This window comes from Carcharhinus amblyrhynchos, chromosome 10 (assembly GCF_965287045.1).
Source record: "Carcharhinus amblyrhynchos chromosome 10, sCarAmb.v2.hapA, whole genome shotgun sequence".
Lineage (NCBI taxonomy): Eukaryota > Metazoa > Chordata > Chondrichthyes > Carcharhiniformes > Carcharhinidae > Carcharhinus > Carcharhinus amblyrhynchos.
Genome location: NC_137333.1, coordinates 8542687 through 8566137, shown reverse-complemented (window position 1 = coordinate 8566137; position 23451 = coordinate 8542687). Strand labels below are relative to the sequence as shown.

General features: G+C 44.1%; 1 protein-coding gene across 4 annotated transcripts in view; it reads left to right on the top strand.

The window, feature by feature from the left end:
* The window catches only part of LOC145349526 (dachshund homolog 1-like), a 552542-nt gene that overhangs the window by 266173 nt on the left and 262918 nt on the right, over positions 1-23451 (top strand). For all 4 annotated transcript variants that reach the window (XM_080198096.1, XM_080198097.1, XM_080198098.1 and 1 more), the window contains one exon: positions 14748-14912. In XM_080198096.1, the coding sequence (XP_080054222.1) occupies positions 14748-14912 (165 nt within the window). The remainder of the gene's footprint in view (positions 1-14747; positions 14913-23451) is intronic.

Genomic DNA, 23451 nt, shown 5'->3' with positions numbered 1-23451 from the left:
CTCTATAGACGTGTCAATCAACCAGCCCTTTAAAATACCAAAAGTAGAAACTACAAGCATTGGACACCTCTTTACCTTGTGTCATTGGGCACCCAGCTAATAATGCATATCAAGGTCATCATTCCAGACCACTGCATTAAGAGCCCACTGATATTATCACAATGCCCCTGTTCCCATATTTTCAAACAAATGTTGGCTCTTAAAAGATGGCTGAAAATAGCACGTTAACTGGAATGAAAGTGGTCATGGCAGGCCAAGACCCAAAAACAATGGAGTACCTAATGTTGCATGGAGTCAATGGCTAGACTGGTCATTTCTATATTGCATGTCCTTAATATTTCCCTGAAAGTGTAACTGGCTGAATTTGGTGTGAGGATGTTTATTGATAGTTGTGAGAAATAGTTACTGAATTGAAAAAGACCTGTTGGGCTTCTTTCAAACTGAATGACACCTCTGTGTTTTATGATGGTTTCCTTAGCAGCTCTAGAAGTCTCTATTGCTCCATACAAAATAAGGAACCAAATAAGACAATCAGTCTTTTGTCTTCTTCCTTGGCTGGGGTTTGAGATGAAATGTAATGTCAGTTTCAGGGATTGAAAATAGGTGTCATTCAAGGTTGCTTTTCTCATTGTCCAGCAACAGTTGAAAGAAGCCTTCAACGTGAGAGTATGAACTAGTTCAGAGTCTCCAGGAATAATAATGCATTCATTATCAGCCTCTTGGCTGTTTTCCTTCTCCCTTTGGGGCAAGAAACGATCTTGTAAGATAATACAGACTGAAACAAAACCTTTGACCCCTTTCCGAGCGGGTGCTCCATTAATAAGTTTGGGAAGACAATTGTGCGGGGCTGCTCATGACCTGAGGTTGGACATTAAGTGAATAATCCAGGTGGCTAGCTGTAGGTTTAAAGACAGCCATTGTGTCCCTGAGCAGTTGAGAAAAATTGACAGGGTCATTTAGAAAAGAAAATAAACTGCACTTAAATGCATTTGTTCAATGAGATGTAGTTAAGTCATCAACAGCTGAACACTCATTTTGTACAGTTTTTAGCAAAGGCACACACTCGCCTTTGATCTTCCCCACAGATTTTGTGAAGGCTCCTTGTATCCTGAAATGACTTTTCCCACTAGTACATGGACTGAAATCTAACATGCGTTATTCTTATTTCTTGGCTGCCTAACCATACTTTGCCAGGTTGTTGGGATGTGGGTGTGTGAATGTGTCTGGTGCATGTACGCATATGTGTGTGCGTGTCTGCGTGCATGTAGGTGTGTGAGTCTGAGGGCAGGATTTTCCAGCCTCGCTCGCCCCGAAACTGGAAAATCCTGCCCAAGATCAATGGACCTTTCCATGGTCTGTCCCTCGCCCGCGCTGATTCCCGTGGTGGGCAGGATGGTAAAATTCGTCCTTGTGTGTGTGTGTGTGTGTGTGTGTGTGTGTGTGCGTGTGTGTGTGTGTGTGTGTGTGTGTGCACCTGTGTGTGTCTTTGCACATGTGTGTGTATATGCGTGGGTGTGTGCATGTCCGTGCGTGTGTGTGTGTGCGTGCATGTATGTGCATGCATTTGCGTATGTGCGTATGTATATGCATTGTGTGTGTATGTTTATGTGTAACAGTTTTAAAACTCCCAGAAATAAATTGGCTGTAAAACAAAACGCTATAATCAGCTAATTTCCCAAGAGATCTAAAGGATGGAGAAATATGCTTTGTCCTTTAACAATAGAGTCAGGGTATACAAATTGTTACTGCCTACATAATTTAACTTTTAATCCCCTGAAAGATAAATCTTTTAGTACTGTAACAGTTCGACAGGCTATCTCTTACACATGGAACAAAACTGACCTCTATTCTTTGCACATTGCATTGTATTTACAATTTCCGACAACAAGCTGAATCTCTTTTGGTCTTTGTTTGAGGGTCTTTCATCCGTGACCCAAATTGGTTTCTATCCCCACCGCCCCCCTCCCCCACAACCCCACACTCCTTCTCTGCTTTAATTCCTCCAGATTGAGCACCCCCAACAGTTAAGACACTGAGTGCATGCCAAATGGCTGGCATTCGAGCTTGATCCTGAATCAGTAGGTATACCATGATGTTCTGATGATCTAGCATCACTTTTTGCTCTCTGGTCAGCACCTCCACCATTCTCCTCCTGTTTCCCTCTCCTCCTGAGCAAACAGTTCTGGGCACCATACCTTAGAATGGATATATTGGAGTGAGCGCGCGGTGCTTGGACTAAAATGATACCTGGTCTCCAAGGGCTGAGTTACAAAGAGAAGTTATATGAGTTAATGTTTGTGGGTGATTTGATCAAAGTATTCAAAGCATTTGAGGGACAGACAAGGGGCGAGATTCTCTGGCCACCACAGGTTTCTCAATGGCCGGAGATGGCGTGCTTTTCAGCAATGGTGGGATAATCTGGTCCTGGCACTCTGAATGGGATTTCCCACTGACGCCATCCCATACTATCAGAAAACTCATGAGCGGGAATGCACTGCTGGCAGTACCAGAAAATCCCGCTGGCATGAACGGTTAGGGGATTCCAGCCAACATAAACTGAGGGAGGCTATTTGCCAGTTAGGGAGTCCAGGATTGGGGGGCATTGTCCTGAAATTGGAGCCAGGCCTTTCAGGATCAATAAAGTTAGGTAACACTTCTTCACACAAAAAGTTTGGAAGTCTCTTTAGCAAAGGGCCAGCTCAGTTGTTAATTTCAGTTATGTTAGAATTTACAGTGCAGAAGGAAGCCAGTTGGCCTATAGAGCCTACACCAACAACAATCCCACCCAGGTCTTATCCCTTTAACTTCACATGTTTACCCTACCCTTCCCTTTGACACTCAGGGCAACTTATCACGGCCAATGAACCTAACCCACACATCTTTTGGACTGTGAGAGGAAACCGGAGCACCCGGAGGAAACCCACGCAGATATGGCAAGAATGTACAAACTCCACACAGACACTGACCCGAGGCCGGAATTGAACCCAGGTCCCTGGTGCTGTGACCACTAACCACTGTGCCACCCTTTCAATTATACAAAGATGTTCAGAACATGGGAGTAAAGACAGGAATGTGGAGTTAGGTCACAGATCAGCCATGATCTTATTGAATAGCAGATCAGGCTTTAGAGGCAAATGGTCTCCTCCCATTCCTATGTTACACACACACATGTGCACGTGCACACACACACACACACACACGCACACACATATACACACATGCACATACACACACTCACACAATCATGCCAATCAGCAAATTATTACACTGAGATTCTATTCCACCACTAAGCGGGGAGAGGGATACACATCAATGTTCATTTCTCTGCCACACAGTAAATCTTGGCGTAGAATTTCTTCAGAATTCACTGCTTTCTAGTTGCTTCTTTAACTGAATAGAACCACTCTCACCAGCAGGAGTTACACACAAGTTTCCTGGATCTGCTCATTTGCAATTCCATTGGAACATAGGGACATGAGTAGGCCAGTCAGCCCCTCAGAGTATTTTTTCCGCCATTGAATTAGGTCATGGTTGACCTGTAAGTTAAATATATCCACCTACCAAAGTTCCATGTGCCCAATAACATTTTCTCAATTCCAGTTCTGACATTTTCAATTGACTCCAACCTCAGCAGCATTTCAGGGTAGAACATTCCAGATTCTCACCACCCGTTGAGTCAAGAAACACCTCCTGGCATCAACCCTCAGATGTACGGTTCTAATTTGTTCTAGAATCTTCTACCTGAGAACATCGCTTCTCCTCATATACATTGTCAAGCCATTAGAACCTTAATTACATCACGCCTTGAGGGAATACCTGCCTACTCCATGTAACATGGCCTCATAATTTACATTTAAGTTTATTTAATAGTGTCACAAGTAGGTTTACATTAACACTGCAATGAAGTTACTGTGAAAATTCCCTAGTTGCCACACTCCAGCACCTATTAGGGGACAGTGAGGGAGAATTTAGCATAGCCAATGCAGCGAACCAGCATGTGTTTCGGACTATGGGAGGAAACTGGAATACCTGGAGGAAATCCACGCAGACACAGGGAAAGTGAGCAGACTCTGCACAGAGAGTGATCCAAGCTGGGAATCGAATCCGGGTCCCCGGTGCTGTGAGGGCTAACCACTATGCTACCTGCTCTTTCAATTCAAGTTATTATTCTGGTGTGGTCCTCCAAGACCAATATCTCCATTTTGTATTATGTCACTCTGAACAGTATTTCAATTACTGATCATCCAGAACTTTAAATACATGCAGTGTGATGTCCACTCATCTGTATTCTGCTGGTGTGGGCCATTACTGTGAACCCGGTTTCAGTGGATGTAGTAAGCAGCTGGTCAACGCCGGGAGTCAGCTTCCTTAGATCTTCTGCTCATATGGCTCCATAACTCTGTTCCTTTTAAGAGCTGGATGAAGTCTGATACTGTAGGCCAATTAACCCAATATCCTAAAGGTCGGCTGTTTGCTGTTTGGGACCTTTCATGTACATCGAACAGCAGATGCCCTGTCTCAAGCAATACAAACAGAGCTTTTAATACAGAGGCACTCCTGTCACTGATACTTTTACACTCAGGAGAAAAATCAAGGAAGCAATTAAAATAAGGTGTCATTTAATCTATTTTCTTTGAAAACACTTGTTCGGAAACTGTTGGAGCTGGAAAAAAATACCTGGCTCATTGGCTGAAACTCAGGAATCATCCAGTTGGGAAATAGTGCATCCAAGCATTTTTTGATTGGCTGGGAAGGCAGTGCTTTTTGAGGATGGACATATGGCGACCGATGGTAAATATAAGGGAGGGGCGGTTGGTGGCAGGGAGTAATGTGATGAAGCCTCCAAGATTTTGCTCAACTCGAGTTGGCAACATTCGTGAAAAAGTGGGGCAGAGCCCCATTGAAATGAATCTACTGTGACACAGCACCTACAAAGAGCAAGATCTATGTGTCAATGCTTTGGTGCTATACAAGATCAAAATCCACCTTCAGAGACAAATGGCAAAGAAATCAAAATCATGTGTTTCAATATGAAATTGATCAAATTTTATTTGATTAATTAGAATCATAGAGTCCATACAGTGCAATGAAGATAATTCAGCCCATCGTCTCTGCACTGTCAACAATTCTACTCAGACCTCACATATTTATTCTGCTAATCCCTCTAAACTATGCACCCTGGGACACAAAAGAGCAATTTACTGTGGCCAATCAACCTATCCCATACATCTTTGGACGGTGGCAGGAAACCAGAGCACCCAGAGGAAACCCACGCAGACACGGGGAGAATGTGCAAACTCCACCCAGTCAGTGACCCGAGGCTGGAAATCAAACCCGGGTCCCTGGAGCTGTGAGACAGCAGTGCTAACCATTGTGCCACCGTGCACAATGATCAAATTGATCGAATTAATCAAACCTGAAATCAAAATAGACAAGAGGAAGGAGAGGACGCAAGAAATTCAAGAGAGTAATGAAGGCTGAGATTTTCCAGCCCCGTTGTGGTGGGGCCAGCTGCGGGGGATTCGGCAGCCCTGCCAAGAGTCCATCCATTTTCAATGGGAGCAAATGATCCGGGCATTGGGTGAATGCTGGAAAGTTGAGCCCAAAGACACGCAGATCAAAAAAACTAAGGATTAAAGAGGGAAGAGTCTTTTCCACCAATGCTGTGGTCCTACCTGTCACAGGCCAGGAAATTCATGTCCATAGACCTTTGCCTGGTCCGTCAAATTTTCCTGCCAGTACTTGACATGAGCGGGATTATAAAATCCCTGCTAGCATCCCTGAGTCTCTTGATGGCAAGGTGAACCACTACCACTGAATAATGTTCTGCAACTTAATAGCAATCGTTCACACTTAAATGGTGTCTTAAGGAGCATCTTCAGGGACAAGAGAGAGATAGAGAGACAAAGAGGTTTAGGAAAGGAATACCAAGGTTCAGGCTGAACTACTAAAGCTGCAATGAAGAGTATTGGGAATGTTGGAGAGGCCAGAATTGGAAATGCAGGACATGTCTCAGTGATACGCAGGCGACAGAGGTGGAGAGAAGAGCCACCGTAGATCAGGGAGGGGCTGGTTGGGATACAGGCAGCAGAGTTTTGAATAAGCTCAAGTTTAGGGAAGGTACAATTGTGGAAAAGAAAAGACATGCATTTCCAGAGTGACTTTCATTAAGTAAGCTACCGTAATTATAACCATTGGATCACAAGCCTCTAAACTAACTGGCTGCCTATGAAGCTTAAGAGGGCTCCCTGAGAGTGTGATAGGACCAGTGGAACATAGGAATTAGGAGAAGAAGTAAGTAATTCAACCCTTTGAGACTGCTCTTCCATTCAATCAGATCATGGCTGATCTCTCTCTGGTCTCAAATCCACTCCCCACCGGTTCCCCATATTCCTTTTTACCATTTTTTTAAAATCTGAAATATATGTATCTCCTTCTTGAAACCATTCACCGACTTAAGAACAGCTTCTTCCCTGCTGCTGTCAGACTTTTGAATGGACCTACCTCGCACTAAGTTGATCTTTCCCGACACCCTAACTATGACTGTAACACTACATTCTGCACTCGCTCGTTTTCTTCTCTATGAACGGTGTGCTTTGTCTGTATAGCGTGCAAGAAACAATACTTTTTACTGTAAGTTAATACATATGACAATAATAAATCAAATCAAATCAAAAGATTCAGAGTCCATTGCGCAATGGGACAGTGAGTTGCAAAAGTTCACCCCCCTCTGTGAGAAGTGGTTCCTCCTCATCTCAGTTCTAAATCTACCATCTCACAATCTATACCTGTGACCTTTTGTTCTAGATTGCCCGTAAAGAGAAATATTTGGTCTACATTTAATTTATCTATCCCTTTTCATACTTTATATACCTTGATCAGATCCTCTCTCATCTTTCTAAACTCCAGCGAGTACAAGCCCAAACTGTTTAACCTCTCCGCGTACATCAATCCTTTCATCTCCAGAATCAATCTGGTGAACCTTCTCTGAACTGCCTCCAATGCCACCACATCCTTCCTGAAATAAGGAGACCAAAACTGGACACAATACTCCAGATGTGGTCTCACCAGCACCCTATACAACTGCAACAACACTTCTCTACTTTTATACTCCAGTTCTTTTGCAATAAATGCCAACATCCCATTTGTCATTTTTAGTACTTGCTTCACTTGCATTCTGGTGTTCTGTGATTTCTGTGATGCAACAAGCCTCAGCAGGATGGCTGCCAGAGAAGACTTGATTTCAATCAGAGGCTTGGGACGACTTATACCGGCATGTCCGCCTGAAGTTCACATGATCCCGCCCGAGGCCAACGGAGATTATCATTCTCCTAGCGTCGCCCGCCCCCCAAAGTGGGGCGGACGTGCTGGTAAAATTCCAGCCTTAGAGCATCAGAGCTGGTGGTCGGAGGATGGGAGTGTGGTTGGGGAGGGTGGGGTGCGGGGGGGTGGGGTGTGCGGGGTGATCTTTAAAATTGGAGCTTCAGGTTGAGTCAGGGAAAGGGCCTTCAGATGAGCCCCAGGATCTGAATGGCTCCCTCTTGCCCAATGAGATATTATGATCCGACTGAAGTAAATGCAATTTAAATGGCCTGCTTCATCCTAACTAACTAAATGCCCGTGGCGTTTGAACATAGAACATAGAAAAACTGCAGCACAATCAGGCCCTTCGGCCCACAAGTTGCGCCGAACTTATCCCTACCTACTCGGCTTATCTATAACCCTCTACCTTACTAAGTCCCATACTACCAAATAAACCTGTTGGACTTTAACCTGGTGTTGTGAGACTTCTTACCCGGCTTCATCTGCCAGTGGCTGGGGAGGCGTGGAGGGGCGGGTGAGGAGAGGGGGCTGCATGTGGAGACACGTTGTGGTAGTGCCATTCAACCCTGGCACTCGTGGAACTCCGCGAGGGCTTGAAGGTTACAAATTCAGGTAGGTGGGACTAAGGTAAGGATCAACCATGAGTCCTTGGTACCACCTCTCATTCTTTTATTCTGCAGAAATGCAACAGACTAATGTAAATCCCTGATCGAAGCACAGAAGTTAATATTCACGGGGGAATCAACAACACATGATTTCCACAGTGCCGCATAAACTCAGTTTTTAAATGACCCCGCATGCTGCTGCTTTCTGTGTTTATCTGTTAGAATGCAAACAAGCTCTTAAATGATGTGTCGCTTCTTTCCGGCTTCCATCTGCCTATCAGATGTTTAGGAACGAGGGCTGGTATTAATGCCACGTGCTTTTTTCTCTCTCTTCCCGCATTCCTGTAGTCACACCATTCATGTAGCTAATAGCAGCCCCTGAGCCATGTCACTGAAATGCTTACCATGGTTGAATGATGAGATATTTATAAAACTAATAAATCTCCGAATCTCTCAATAAACACGAGTAAAGATGCCAGAATTTATCTTATGAACAGTTTCTTAGAAGACCTTTCTAGTCTTCTATCAAATGTCATTTGATAAGTGGAGTCTGCTCCATTCTAAAGTTTATTTATTAGTGTCACCAGTAGACTTACATTAGCAATGCAATGAAGTTATTGTGAAAACCTCCAAGTTGCCACACTCCGGCTCCTATTCGGGTACACTGAAGGAGAATTTAGCACGGCCGCTGCAACTATCTAGCGTGGCTTTAGGACTGCGGGAGGAAACCGGAGCACCTGGAGGAAATCCTCGCAGACACGGGGAGAACTTGCAGACTCTGCACAGGCAGTGACCCAAGCTGGGAATTGAACCCGGGTCTCCGGTGTTGTGAGATGGCAGTGCTAACCACTGTGCCACCGTGCTGCCCTAGTCCTTGGTCATGTGTTTTCCTTGTTTGCACAGCCTGTCTGACTTGTGACTCTAGGTTTACTCATTTAAAGGTGTGGGGGCCTGGAATTATCTTGTTAATTCCAACCCCCATACACCCCAGTGAGTGTGTTTTGGAAATAAAAAGTGTTCACTGATCATCTGATTTCTAGATTGTTTATAAGTTTGTAAGCTTTAGGAGCAGAATTAGTCCATTCGGCCCATCTAGTCCACTCCGCCATTCGATCATGGCTGATATGCTCTTCATCCCCATTTTCCTGCCTTCTTCCTATAACCCTTCAACCCATTGCCAATTAGAAATCTGTCCAACTCCTCCTTAAATTTACTCACTGTCCCAGCGTCCACCGCACTCTGGGGTAGCAAATCCCACAAATTTACCACCCTTAGAGTGAAGTAGTTTCTCCTCAACTCTGTTTTAAATTTGCTACCGCTTACCCTAAGACTATGATCTCGCATCCTAGAATGCCCCACAAGAGGAAGCATCCGCTCCACATCTACTTTATCCATCTTGTGTACCTCAATTTGATGCTGAGATTGCTCTGTTGATTGCACTGCCGTGTGATTATCACACAGGTTAGCTGAGAATTGGCACCAAGGCGCTTCTGGAGAAACTACAATCAAACTCATTTTTGGCAATGTTCTGCAAAATGACATCTTCACATGCTGAGCGCAAGTTTAGGCATATCCGGCTTAAAGGATCAACGGATTTGGAATGTTTATTGATTGATTTCAGAGCAATCAGAAGAGTGGCATGGGGGTCAATCAAATCTCCCTAGACCCCCCTTCCCCCGGTAACTTCATTGCAGTGTTAATGTAAGCCTACTTGGGAGACTAATAAATAAACTTTTAAAACTGTAGAATGTTTAACAGCTTAAAATGCTCCGTACACAAAATGAAAGGACAGACATTTAACATTGACATTGTTTTGTCAGTTGTTTTCTCCAGACAAAGTAGATTTTGTGCCTAAATCGCACACACCCAGAAATACAATGCACAGAAACAGGCTGTTCGGCCCAACATGTCTATGCTGGTACTTAAGCTCCACACAAGCATCTTTCCACCTCTCTTTACCTACCCCGGGCAGCCTAACCTTCTTCAAGTTCTTGTCCTCCTCCTAGATTTATCCAACTTCTCTTTCTAAGCACCTGCGATGTGTTACTGAAATCCTATTGATAACACCTGCACTGATTTATCAAAGAAAAACATTTTCCATGGATATTATATGCTAAAATGATCCTGAAGGCAGTTCAAATGACACACTCTGTTAGAATTCCTTTCCTCCCCAGTTCAATCTGCTCAAGTGCTCAAGGCAGATATGCAGCCAGTGCATGGGGCATTGCCAAATCAGATTGGACGTTCACCTATCATCACATGACCTTATGCGTCCGGCTGCCCCACTTTCCACCCTCCTGCTATTGGTTGCCCACCATGTCTGTACTCATGACGGATGGCCTTGAAAAGTTCATTACCCGATTGATTGATGGGTCAAGTCCAAAGATGTGCAGTTTAGGTGGATTGGCCACGCTAAATTGTTTCTTAGTGTCCCACGTACCAACCAACTCAAGAACAGTTTCTTCCCTGCTGTCATCAGACTTTTGAATGGGTCCATCTTGCACTAAGTTGATCTTTCTCTGCATCCTGGCTATGATTGTAACACCACATTCTCTACTCTCTCCCTTCCTTCTCTATGGGTGGTATGCTTTGTCTGTACAGCGCACAGGAAACAATACTTTTCACTGTATACTAATACATGTGACAATAAGAAATCAAATCAAATAAAAAAGATATGTACCTTAGGTTGATTGGCAATGCTAAATTGCCCCTTAATGTCCCAAGATGTGTAGGTTAGATGCATTAGCCGTGGGAAATGTGCATGGTTACAGGGTTAGGGCAGGGAGATGGCCTGGATGGGTTGCTGTGTCAGAGAGTCGGTGTGGGCACAGTGGGCCGAATGGCCTGTCCTGCACTGCAGGGATTCTATGATCATTCAGATTGCTTTTTGTCTGTGTCCAATGCTTCCATAATCCATAAACAAAAGAGACTTTTCTCAGAGCGATGTCATTGATTTTTACTTCCTGGACATTTCTGTGGGGCCATCAATCCTATAAAGTCCTGTAGCAGTTCTGCAGGAGAACTTTCATGCACTTTTCTCTCTCATTTGGCCTCACCCATTGTGATGGCATTTACCTTTGCTGACCATGCTGTACCCTTTGCTTTGGTAACTAAAGAACTGTCCACTGGGCTCTGCCCTTCAACTGTAGCCTTTGGTCCTTAGGTCGCATGAGAGATCGTGATGGTGGTGTAGGTGGAGTGGGAAGGGAGAGTCCAAAACTTTGCAACTTTATTCTGTAGGCAAGCTTTTCATATTAAACTGTATATGTTAGAACACGAACATTTTGTTGAAAGCCAAATGTGAAACTTGCACATTTCAGAAAGGTTAATCCCGGTAGCCTGAGGACATTGCTAATAAAATGTTTGGAGACATTCATATTCATTTTTATGCTTCATCAAGGAGATTATTTAAGGACAGCACGGTGGCATGGTGGTTAGCAGTGCTACCTCACAGCACCAGGGACCCTGGTTTGATGCCTGGCTTGGGTCACTGTCTGTGTGTCTGTGCGTCTGCACATCTGTGTGTCTGCACATCTGTGTGTCTGCACGGACTCTACACGTTTTCTTTGTACCTGTGGGTGCTCTGGTTTCCTCCCACAGCCTGAAAGATGTGCTGGTTTGGTGCATTGGCCATGCTAAATTCTCCCTCGGTGTACCCGAACAGGGTGCCGGAGTGTGGCGACTAGGGGATTTTCACAGTAACTTCATTGCAGCATTACTTGTGACACTAATAAATAAAAACATAGTGGTGGTTAATGTGATCAGGTAAGTGTTGATACAGAGGCGCATCTCAGAAGGATTTGATTGTAGATAGGCCAGATGGACTATTCATGGTTGCCAAGCCTCCAGGCCAACCCCAGAAGAAAAAAATCACTGAGGGAATAAAAAGTGTTTTTTATTCCCACATTGTTGAATGAATGACCTGCTGAAAGTCTTTTTTTTTGCAAAAAAATATACTTTATCCGCAAAATATCTGAACATCATTACAGATATTTCAAAATGGCCACCATAGGGAGGGCAATGATATTCAGGTTTTCTGCATAGCTCTCGCGGCATCCTGAAGTGCTTCAATACGGTCCAAAGAAACATTGTAGACATTTCAAAATGGTCACTACAAATGGCACAGAGGTGTTCGAGTTGTCTATTTAGATCAAGTTACACTCTGAGGTGCTTCAGTGACCTGATGAATTCATCGTCAAGGCTTAATGGATGGGATTGGTGAGGCCGCAGCTGGAGTACTATGTGCAGTTTTGGGCGCCGCACCTGCGCAAAGATATTTTGGCCTTGGAGGGAGTGCAGAGGAGGTTTACTAGGCTGATGCCGGAGTTGAGGGGGTTGAGCTATGAGGAGAGGCTGAATAAACTAGGCTTGTACTCGTTAGAGTTTAGAAGAATGAGAGGAGATCTCATTGAGACGTATAAGATGATGAATGGGATGGATAGGATAGAGGTGGAGACACTCTTCCCGCTCAAAAAAGACAGTAGGACTAGGGGGCACAGCCTCAAGATAAAGGGGAGGCGGTTTAGAAAAAAAAGCAAAGTAGTCCGTTGCCACTCAATTTCAAGACCACAGATTAAGGAGACAACTTGGGTGACATACTGTAGTCCTGTCATCACCCTCTCTCTTAGATGTGGGTACAAATTGCCACCTTCAAAGGAAAAGGAAGGAGAAAGGAGCATTAGAAATTTGTCCCAATAACCCATCCTAACTAATCAATGCCCTTACGCCTGACATCCTTTCATCAGTGAAGCCCATCACAAATTTGTATCTGAACTGAACGAAGGAAGAGCCTAAGTGTAAAGCCTTTGTGGGGTTTACTCCTCCATCTGTGTTTCAGTTGTGAATGTCCCACTCTGTGACCTTCTCATTTGCTTGGCCCGGTCTATGAAATTGGAAGTTCAAATCGGGCTGATTGTCGGTGACAGATACAAATCGCCAATTACTGAGTAAATTGAAGAATATATCAGGCAGCCAATGGAGAAGCTCCTTGTAGTACGAGAGCAAAATGCCACTATTATGATTAAATCTGACACAGCTTATAAGAGAATTAGAAGTTAGAAGAATGCACTATTAGCAAATCCATGCTGGCTCCAGAAAGTTTCATAAAAGTTCTTGAACATACATGTACATAATGGCAATTGGTCTGGTTGTGGGGTGCAGTGGCAATTAGTCCAGGCGGAGGGATGGCAATCAGCTGTGGAGTCCCACAGTAGGCGGTGGGGGCGCGGTGGGGGGTGGGGGGGGAGGTTGATGAATCACAGAGGCTGACTATAGCTGGGGGAGGCAGTGACAGGTTTCTGTGCTCACAGAGCGCAGAGATCTGCACATGAGCAATTGCACTCTCTGCTGCTATCAGCCGGCTTTCAGGTGTTTTAGGCCCTGCCCACTCCTCTTGCTAGCGAATTACAAATTTGGTTGAATTTTTTTGACAAAAACTCGATAATTAAGCCACCCAAAAGGACAACACTAATTTCTCCTGTTTTCATGCTCGTTCAGGGTTTAGCATTTTTTTGGCAAGATCGCATCCACAGTATTTTCCTTTCTTAAATAACCTATTGCCAGTGCTAATCTGATGATTAATGGATCTCATTTGAGCACTGACATTACAAGTGGTAAGATGAACCAGCGGAAACAGCGATATGTACACCTCCATTGTCCATCTTGGGGATAGTCATCAGAATGTAATGAGTCAGGATCATTTGGTTCAAGAGTCTTTGAAAGAATCCTCCTCACAGACACAATTCCAGCCGATTCACCCTCGGAGGAAATGTTCTGCTAAATTACTTTCTGCATCGTTCTTAGATATAAATAGCCAGAATGCCTATCTAAATTTTCTTCTTACAGCATTAAACTTACCAGGATTATTAATTTAACATTTCTATACTTTAGCAGCAACTTAGCTGATCATGTTTCAGGCAAAATTTAATCATCTATGTCCACATATGTTAGAATAAGACACCGAATACTGCTGTTAATCAGATATTTACACTTCTCCAATCTCATCATGATATGCAATTTGTACCCACATCTAAGAGAGAGGGTGATGACAGGACTACAGTATGTCACCCAAGTTGTCTCCTTAATCTGTGGTCTTGAAATTGAGTGGCAATGGACTACTTTGCTATGAAGGAGCATTACAGCAACAACTAGCATTTCCATTGTGCATTTAAGACAGAGGAACATCTCCAGATACATCAGAAATGCAGTTAGCGAGCAATAGTTGACACCAAGGACAGGATTCTCCAGGCTGATCCCACTGGCAGGATCTTCTAGTCCCGCTGTTGGCAACTCCCCCTCACCCATGGGGGTCCCTGTCGGTGGAGGGTATGAGCCAGGTGGAACCCCATTCACAGTGGCAGCACCAGGAACTCCAGCCACTGACCAATGGCTGGAGTCCTATGTCACCTCAAGACAAGCTGTTTGGAGAGGGACGGAAGAGGTGGGGTGGGGGACGGGGTGGCGGGAATGGGGAAATCCCATCCCAAGACATTTATTAAGACAGAGAACTAGAAATATGATATAAAAAAGAAAATGTCAAGATGCATCTTAAAGGAAGGAGGAGAGGGAAAGAGAGCTGAACAGATTAAAGGTGGGGATTTCAGAACAATAGGCCCAAGCCTATTGGGCCTATTCACATGGATGAAACAACTAAAATCGGGCATGGTCAAGAGGTCAGAATTAGGGGAAGAAGGGAGAACTCGGAGGGTTCAGGGACTAGAGGAGATTATAGAGATATGGCTGACGCTTATGAAGGCTAACCTGAGACGTGTTTGCCTCTCTCACCATCTATCTCTTCTTGTCTCGTCTTCTCTTTCTCAGGTCTGACGGCAGCAGCAGCAGCCGCCGCTGCAGCAGCTACCAATGCTGCCATAGCAGAGGCCATGAAGGCAAAGAAGATCAAGCTGGAGGCCATGAATAGCTTCCATGGTAACAGCAACCAGCATGGCACAGAGTCTGAAAATGGCGACATGAACTCCAGTATTGGTGAGTTCCCTCAAAGAGTAAGCTGCCAAATAAAGAGTTCCTTCACAAAATGTAATCAATCATGAATAAGATAGCCGTCTCACTTTTACAAATACTGTGACACTCCAATTTTGCACAGGCCTTGCTGAACACTTCCAGAGTTGCCACTCGGTCCATCTGAGTGGACTGGTACATTGTGCACTAAGGTACAGCATTTGCTGGAGGTTTCAGAATAACTGCAGCAACAGGACAGGGTCATTCCATTCTCCTTTCCTGTGGAAATTTGGAGAGAAATGATTTAGACTTGTTTTGCATCACGATTACCTCCAACATTGGTGTTGCTGCCCAGTTTAATTCTCTGAAACCACCCACTTGGTGTATGAACATAGCTTGCCCACATTGCCAAAAACTCAGGGCATGGATTTTCTAGTCTCATCAGTGGCGGGTATCATCAATTGACTTTAGGCCACTATCCAAATTTTCCCATACCATCCTGATGTTGGCGGGCCTGGGAAGTGCTGTCCGGAGACTGTGAATTTCCTGCATTTACACACCTTCTGAATGGATGTAAACTGATGGGAATAGTGCAATTCTCCGCTACGTAGGTATAAAAGTTGGAAATTCCCATCCGACTGTCAATGGGCCTTCACATTGTCCATAACCCGCCCACTACAATTGCAGTGGCAGCAGGGTGGGAGAATTCTGGCTAAAGTACAGCAGCAGCTGAAGTCCCTTTCTCTTGCTAGATTTTACTGACCCTTTTTAGCAGCTCCTTTTATTTCTCCTCCTGCAGAGCCCCAGTGAACTTTCCATACTTTGATGTGATTTTTGTTGTGGCATTGTTACGTACTCCATTAAAGAAAGGAAAGCTTACATCTGCATTTTCTCGAACATACTGAGCCTAACATGCATTAATGATGGTTTGTGGTAGCTTCGTATTTTCACAATCCGATTGTTCCTGTTGATTTTGGCTTGGCCAATTCTGGTCTCCACACCTTGAGAAATCCTGATGCTATTCAGGAAATTTGGGTGCAAGACCGTTGTTCAAAACCCTGGGGCAAATTTTCCCATTCTGGCCGCCATGGGAATCGGAGCGGGCGAGGGATGGAAAGATCCGCTGAAGTCGGATGGGATTTTCCTGTTTCAGAGCGAGCACGGGCAATTAAAATCCCACTCCGTGTATTATTTCCACGTCAGTACATTCCAGGAAATTTCAGGCCAATATTTCTCTTTAAAGAGCACTCCTGTGTCGACTAATGTGAAAACATTAATAAATGTGAGAGTGCTGTAACTCTTTAAGTTTGTTTTAATATCCAGCATTGTCAGTGCAAAGCTTACTGCTCAAATAGTGATTCCACTCGGCCCCTCTCTGCTATCTTATTCTAGCCCACTCAATGTCACGCTTTGAGCTTTCAATAAATAACTTTGCAAATTCTAGGCTCTATCATCCTGCAAAAAGGTTATTGTTGGATGAAAATAGGAATACCTTTATAAATGATTTTCTTTATTGCCCGATATCAAAAATTGGTACCAATAGGGCCTTATAGGCAAGTTCTCCTGGTAATGGTGTTTGCTACAACAAAATGTGCTCATAATAGGATCTATTTTGATGTTTCAGAGAACTGAGGGGGTTAGGGAACAGTTTTCTTTACTCTTTTTGTACAACTCAGTATGTGCCGCCTCCATTTTGTGACATTGTTGACAATTGGTTAGCACTGTTGCCTCACAATGCCAAGGACCTCGGTTCGATTCCTGGCTTGGGTCACTGTCTGAGCAGAGTTTCTCCGTGTCTGCGTGGGTTTCCTCCGGGTGCTCCGGTTTCATCCCACAGTCCAAAAGATGTGCTGGTTGGGTGCATTGGCCATGCTAAATTCTCCCTCAGTGTACCTGAATAGGCACCGGAATGTGGTGACTGGGGGATCTTCACAGTAACTTTGTTGCAGTGTTAATGTAAGCTATTTGTGACACGAATAAGTAAACCTAAAAAAACTTAAACTTATACATTTGCAATGATGTGGCAATGCCAACGTTGGACTAGAGCAGGCACAAAGAAGTCTTACAATGCCAGGCTAAAGTCCAACAGGTTTATTTGGAATCATGAACTTTTGGAACGCTGTTCCTTCATCAGGTGAGTGTAGAGATAGGTTTCACAAACATGACATATATAGACAAAGGCACAATTGTCAGATAATGGTTGGAATGTGAGTCTTTGGTAATCAAGTCTTTGCCGGTACAGACAATGTGAGTGAAGAGCGGGATAATCACAGGCTAAGGAGGTGTGAATTATCAGGACAGTTAGCAAGATTTTGCAAGCCCAGGCCAAATGGCAGGGGTTACATGTAATGTGACATGAACCCAAGATCCTGGTTGAGGCCAATCTCATGTTTGTGGAACTTGGCTCTCAGCTTCTGCTCAGCGATTCTGTTGTTGTCGTGTGTCTTGAAGGCCACCTTGGAGAACGCTTACCTGAAGATCGGAGGCTGAATGCCCTTGACTACTGAAGTGTTCCCTGACTGGAAGGGAACTTTCCTGCCTGGCGATTGTCGCAAATGCTATATATTTGTGAGTCTGTCAGCTTCCTTCTAGCCCTTTACCCAAGTGGCTATTGTCAAGTGTCATTCGTGGTAGGATATTGGGAATGTAGGACCTTACACCTGAGTCCAGGTCAACTTGTTTGTGTGTATTTCCAGCAGATCAGATGTAGCTCTGACAAAGGTTAGCAAGGACCAGGAGGGTAAACGGAGTTGAGATGCTCTTCACCCACAAGAAGGCCCATATGGTCAATGTCTCAGATAACCTCTCAGAATCAAACTCCTACTGACTGGCTTTGCGTGTTGATCCCTGCTTGGGACTGTGGGCAGCGGATTGAAGGCAAGTGTCTGCTCCCTCAAAACCAGACAGATCTGGAGTAGCACGATGGCACAGTGGTTAACACTGTTGCCTCATAGCGCCAGGGACCTGGGTTCAATTCCTGGCCTTGGGTGATTGTCTGTGTGGAATTTGCAGTTCTCCCCAGTGAAATCTACCTCTACACTGAGTGAGATTTCTCTGGGTGTTCAGCTTCCTCCCACACTCCAAACTTTAGGTTGATTGGCCATGCTAAATTATCCCTTGATGTCAGGATGATTAACAGGGTGAATGCATAGGGTTACGGGGATAGTGTCTTGATGGGATTGCAGGCTGAATGGCCTCTTTCTGTACTGTAGGGATTCTATGATTCAGTGAGGTAGGGCTCATGTGCCTTGGTTGACAGCCCGCCAAAGAAAAGGAAAGCTCTTATTTTAAACCCCCCAGCCATTGGCGAATTAGCAAAGTCTTTGTCAGTCGACAGCCCTGGAAAAGACAGACACTGCCAATGGATTGGATGACAATGTGAAAGGATGGATGAAGCTCTACAGCTTGTCGAGCAGCTCACCTTGGGGAAGAACAACTTCAACTTAAAACCTGCATTCTTTCAGCTGCTGCACTTGTGACGTGTGTATTTTTTAATTCAATCGTGGGGCACGGGCGTCGCTGGCTGGCCAGCATTTATTGCCCATCCTTAGTTGCCCTTGGAGGGCAGTTGAGAGTCAACCACATCGCTGTGGCTCTGAAGTCACATGCAGGCCAGACCAGGTAATGACAGCAGATTTCCTTCCCTAAAGGACATTAGTTTTTCTAACAATTGACAATGGTTTCATGGTAGATGCTTAATTCCAGGTATTTTTTATTGAAATTCCACCACCTGCGTGGCTGGATTCAAACCCGATTCCCCAGAACATGAGCTGTGTTTCTGGATTACTAGTGGGGCGATAGCAGTTGAGAGTCAGCCACGTTGAGGTGGCTCTGGAATCACATGTTGGCCAGACCAGGTAATGATGGCAGATTTCCTTCCCTTCCCTAAAGTGAACCAAATGGGTTTTTCCAACAATGGTCTCATGGTCAGCAGTCCCTTCTTAATTCTGAATTCAAATTCGAACCCAGCTCCCCAGAACAATAGCTGAGTTTCTAGTTTAATAGTCTGGTGATAATATCACCAGCCATCACCATTCCCAGTGGGAAGGGGCGCTATGAGAACAAAACTCCACTCACTTAAGTGTACTCAACATGTAGGTGGTTCAGCAAATCAAATAAACCTCCTCCAGAGCTAGCCGGAATGAGAACCCTGACCGATTTACCCCTCCCATGTCCAGGCACTAAGGGTAACCCTGCTATCCTGATCATATAGGGTGGATCATTTGACACCGATCAGTGACTGGATCGCTGGCCTGCTGCATTGTCATGGCTCAATTAACATTGCTAAGCCATTGGGGTTGATGACTCTGGTTAGGGGAAAGGGAAGGAACACGATTTTGAAGATCTGGTTGACTGGTCTATTATGAGAAAAGATGGGATAGAATCCTGAGTAAGTGTAAGTCAAGATTGAGGGCAATCCAATGTCAGAAAGAGTTGAACTCCTTTAACCTCCAACCACACTCTTCCTTAATTTCACAACGAACATGGTGGTGGAAATTTAGTTAAATTCAGCGCCCATGAAATTACTACCACTGATTTTGGTAAGAAAGTTCCGCTTACGACATGGTTCACATCACCTTATGAGCTTAGATCTAATCAAGGAAGTGACTCTCTGATAAGTATGATTAACAAGTGAGTCATGCCAAACAGGGTTTCATATTGAGTTATTTTATTAAATTGTCAAGGGCAAGTGAGTGTCGCTGGCTAGGCCAACATTTATTACCCATCCCTAATTGCCCTTGAGAAGATGGTGGCGAACTGCCTTCTTGAACCACTGCACTCTTAGTGGTGTAGATATACCCACTGTGCTGTAGGGAAGGAAATTCCAGCATTTTCACTCTATATCTATTGCCTTGACCTTCTAGGTGATAAGGTTCGTGGATTTGGAAGGTGTTGTAGAAGGAGTGCACCTTGTAGATAGGTCACAATGACTGACACAATCATATTGAAGCACATTGTTAGTCTAAGGCATTTACTGCTTTATTACTCCTCATACATGTCACGTGTACCCATCAGGAAGTGGTATGTCAACCCTCGACCTAAAACAAAGGAAAATTGGGCAGCGTTCACAATCGATTTGATATTATCAGGTTTGCACCCAGCTGAAGTGAAATGTACCCTGGGGCTCTTACAATCTCCCCTCTCTTATCCTGTGAATCACAAATTTCCAAGTTAAAGTCTCTATTCAGGGCTTGAGCACAAAGAAATTAAGGCAGAGATTCCAGTGCATTACTGAAGGAGCACTGCATTGTTGCGTGATCTGTCTTTGAAATGAAATGTTGAACCGAGGTCCCGTCTGCCTGTTCAGGTGGATGTAAAGGATTCCATCACTCTAATTCGAAAAGGATAGGGGAGTTATCCCTGGTGTCTTGGTCAATATTTGTCCCTCAACTAGCATCACAAGAAACAGATTATCCAGTCATGATCATATTGATGGGACTTTCGGAGTGCAATTTAAAGTTCACTTAGTAATCACAAGTAGGTTTACATTAACACTGCAATGAAGTAACTGTAAAAATCCCCTGGTCACCACACTCCAGCACCTGTTCAGGTACCCTGAGGGAGAATTTAGCATGGTCAATGCACCCACCCTTCCGACTGTGGGAGGAAACCAGAGCACCCAGAGGAAACCCACACAGAGAACATGCAGATTCCACACAGACAGTGACCCAAGACAGGATTTGAACCCAGGTCCATGGCGCTGTGAGGCAGCAGTGCTAACCACTGCGCCACTGCGACACCTTGTTCCCTTTGTTACTCGTGAGCACATTTCAAAAAGTGATTCATCATGTGTAAAGCACCTTGATATGTCCAGCAAGTATGAAAAATGTGTGTTTAAATTCAAGTCTTTGTTTTTTTTATTGTATCATAATATTAAAATATCGCTATCAAATCCCCCTGTTAGCTTTTCTGTCCTGGTATAAAAAGCCCCAGTTGATCTTTTATAATATATCTGTTCTCCCACACCTGCAGAGGGAGATAGTTGAATCCATCAGTTCAGTTTGCAACAGCAATGAAGAGATCAAACAGGATCTCGGATTGTACAGGAAGATAAATGGAGCACCGCTCTCAAGAAGCCATTTCAAGGCTGGTGGATCAGCCCCACCTGGGGCTGATTTTGTTCACCGTCTTGTGAGAAAGATATTCAAACATTGACAAGGGCACAGTGGGGCCCAGCCAGTTTGATAGCCGGGATTAGGCACTTGAGGTATAAGGAGAGGCGGCAGGAATGTTTACACTGAAGAGGAGAAGGATCAAGCCTGATCTTAGTGAAGCATTTAAGATATTAAGCAGTAAAGAGGAGATAAATGTTTAACCTATTCACAGATTTTACAGCAAAATTACACAGCCTCAGTATTAGAAGCGAGAAGCCAAGAAGACACATTTAGATTTAATTATTTTATGTCAAGAGTGAAGGAAATGGGGAATGGCTGACAAGGGATGAGAGATTGGATCATCAACTTCTAAGAGAATTGAATTTATTATCCAATAAAAATATTGGAAGGGGGTATGATAGGTGTTCTGGGATATAGCAGCACAGTGGCACAATAGTTAGCACTACTGCCACACAGTGTCAGAGACCTGGGTACAATTCCCAGTTTGGGTCACTGTGTGGAGTCTGTATGTGGGTTTCCTTTGGGTGCTCTGCTTTCTTCCCGCGGTGGATTGGCCATGCTAAATTCTCCCTCAGTGTACCCGAACAAACGCCGGAGTGTGGCGATGAGGGGATTTTCACAATAACTCCATTGCAGTGTTAATGTAAGCCTACTTGTGACATAATAAATAAGCTTTAATCCCAAAATACTGGACAATGGTTTTTTGCAGTCCTACGTACTTATGTTCCTTTCATAGATTTTTACAAAATATACTTTATTCATATAAAATCTGAAAGACACATTACACATGGTGGATTGGCCATGCTGAATTGCCCCTTAGTATCTCTCAAGGGGACTAGCTAGGGTAGGTGCATGGGATTGTGGGAATGGGGCCTGGATGGGATCGTGGTCACTGCAGACTCGATGGGCCAAATGGCCTCCTTCTGCACTGTAAGGTTCTATGATTCTATTCTAAGATTCTTTGAAAACATTTTCAATTGTTATAACAGTAAAGTGCAATGATATTCACATTTTCTCCAGCGATCAAGATGCACCCCAAGGTGCTTCAGTGCAGTAACGAGAACATTTCATACATTCCAATATTTTCTTTACAAATCTATATAAATTGGTCATGTTGCACTCTGCTGTGCTTCAATACATGTACATAGACACACAGTCTGAGTCTTACCCAGTTACCAGTCCTTGGTGTACATTAGTTGAAAGGTCTAACATTGTGACCTTTCCCCCTTGCACCTTGTTGATGGTTTGCCCCAAGCTTGAGTGCATCCCTCAGCACGCAATCCTGGACCTTGGAATGTGCCAGTCAGCAACACTCAAAGACATTTCCTTGCACTGGAAGATCAAGATGTTTTTGGCAGACAAAAGAGCATCTTTCACCAAGTTATGTGCCCATCACAGATGCATTTTTTTAAATTTTCAAAAATATACTTCACTCATAAAAAATCTGCAAGAATGTCACAATCATTTCAAAGTGGCCATCACACAAAGTACTTTTTCTGGTTTGTTACATACATCAAGAAACACTCTGAGATACTTCAATACAATCAAGGAAACATTTCGTCATTTGTAAAGATCATTTTAAAATGTCTGTAAAGGTATTTATAAGTCACCTCTCAATCTCTATCGTTCCAGTGAGAACAAACCAAGTTTCTCCAACCTCTCCTCATAGCTAATGCCCTCCATACCAGGCAACATCCTGGTAAATCTTTTCTGTACCCTCTCTAAAGCCTCTACATCCTTCTGGTAGTGTGGCGACCAGAATTGAACACTAGATTCCAAGTGCGGCCTAGCTAAGGTTCTATAAAGTTGCAAGGTGAGTTGCCCATTTTTAAACTCAATATCCCAGCCGATGAAGGCAAGCATGCTGTATGCCTTCTTGGCTACCTTCTCCACCTGCATTGCCACTTTCAGTGTCCTGTGCACTATACATCCAGATCTCTTTGCCTATCAATACTCTTAAGGGTTCTGCCATTTACTGTATATTTCTTATCTGTATTAGACCTTCCAAAATGCATTACCTCAAATTTGTCTGGATTAAATTCCACCTGCCGTCTCTCTGCCCATGTCTCCAACTGATCTATATCCTGCTGTATCCTCTGATGGTCCTCATCACTATCCTCAAATCCACCAACCTTTGTGTCATCTGCAAGCTTATCAATCCAGCTACATTTTTCTCCAAATCATTTGTATATATTGTGGCTAAAAGATCTTAGACAATGTTCTTTCCCCTTTGCACCTCTCTGGCAGCTGCCCTAAGCTTTGCTGCTACAGACTGCCAAGGCGAGCACTTGGTTTAATACCTCATTCAGAAGGTGGCGTCTCCAGCAGCACGGCACTCTCTTGGCGTCAGCCTGGATTTTGTGCAGGTCTCATTTATGGGATTTGAACCTACAAACTTCAGACTTGGAGGTCAGAGTGGCACTACTGAAAAATAGAGGATGTCTGCTTAT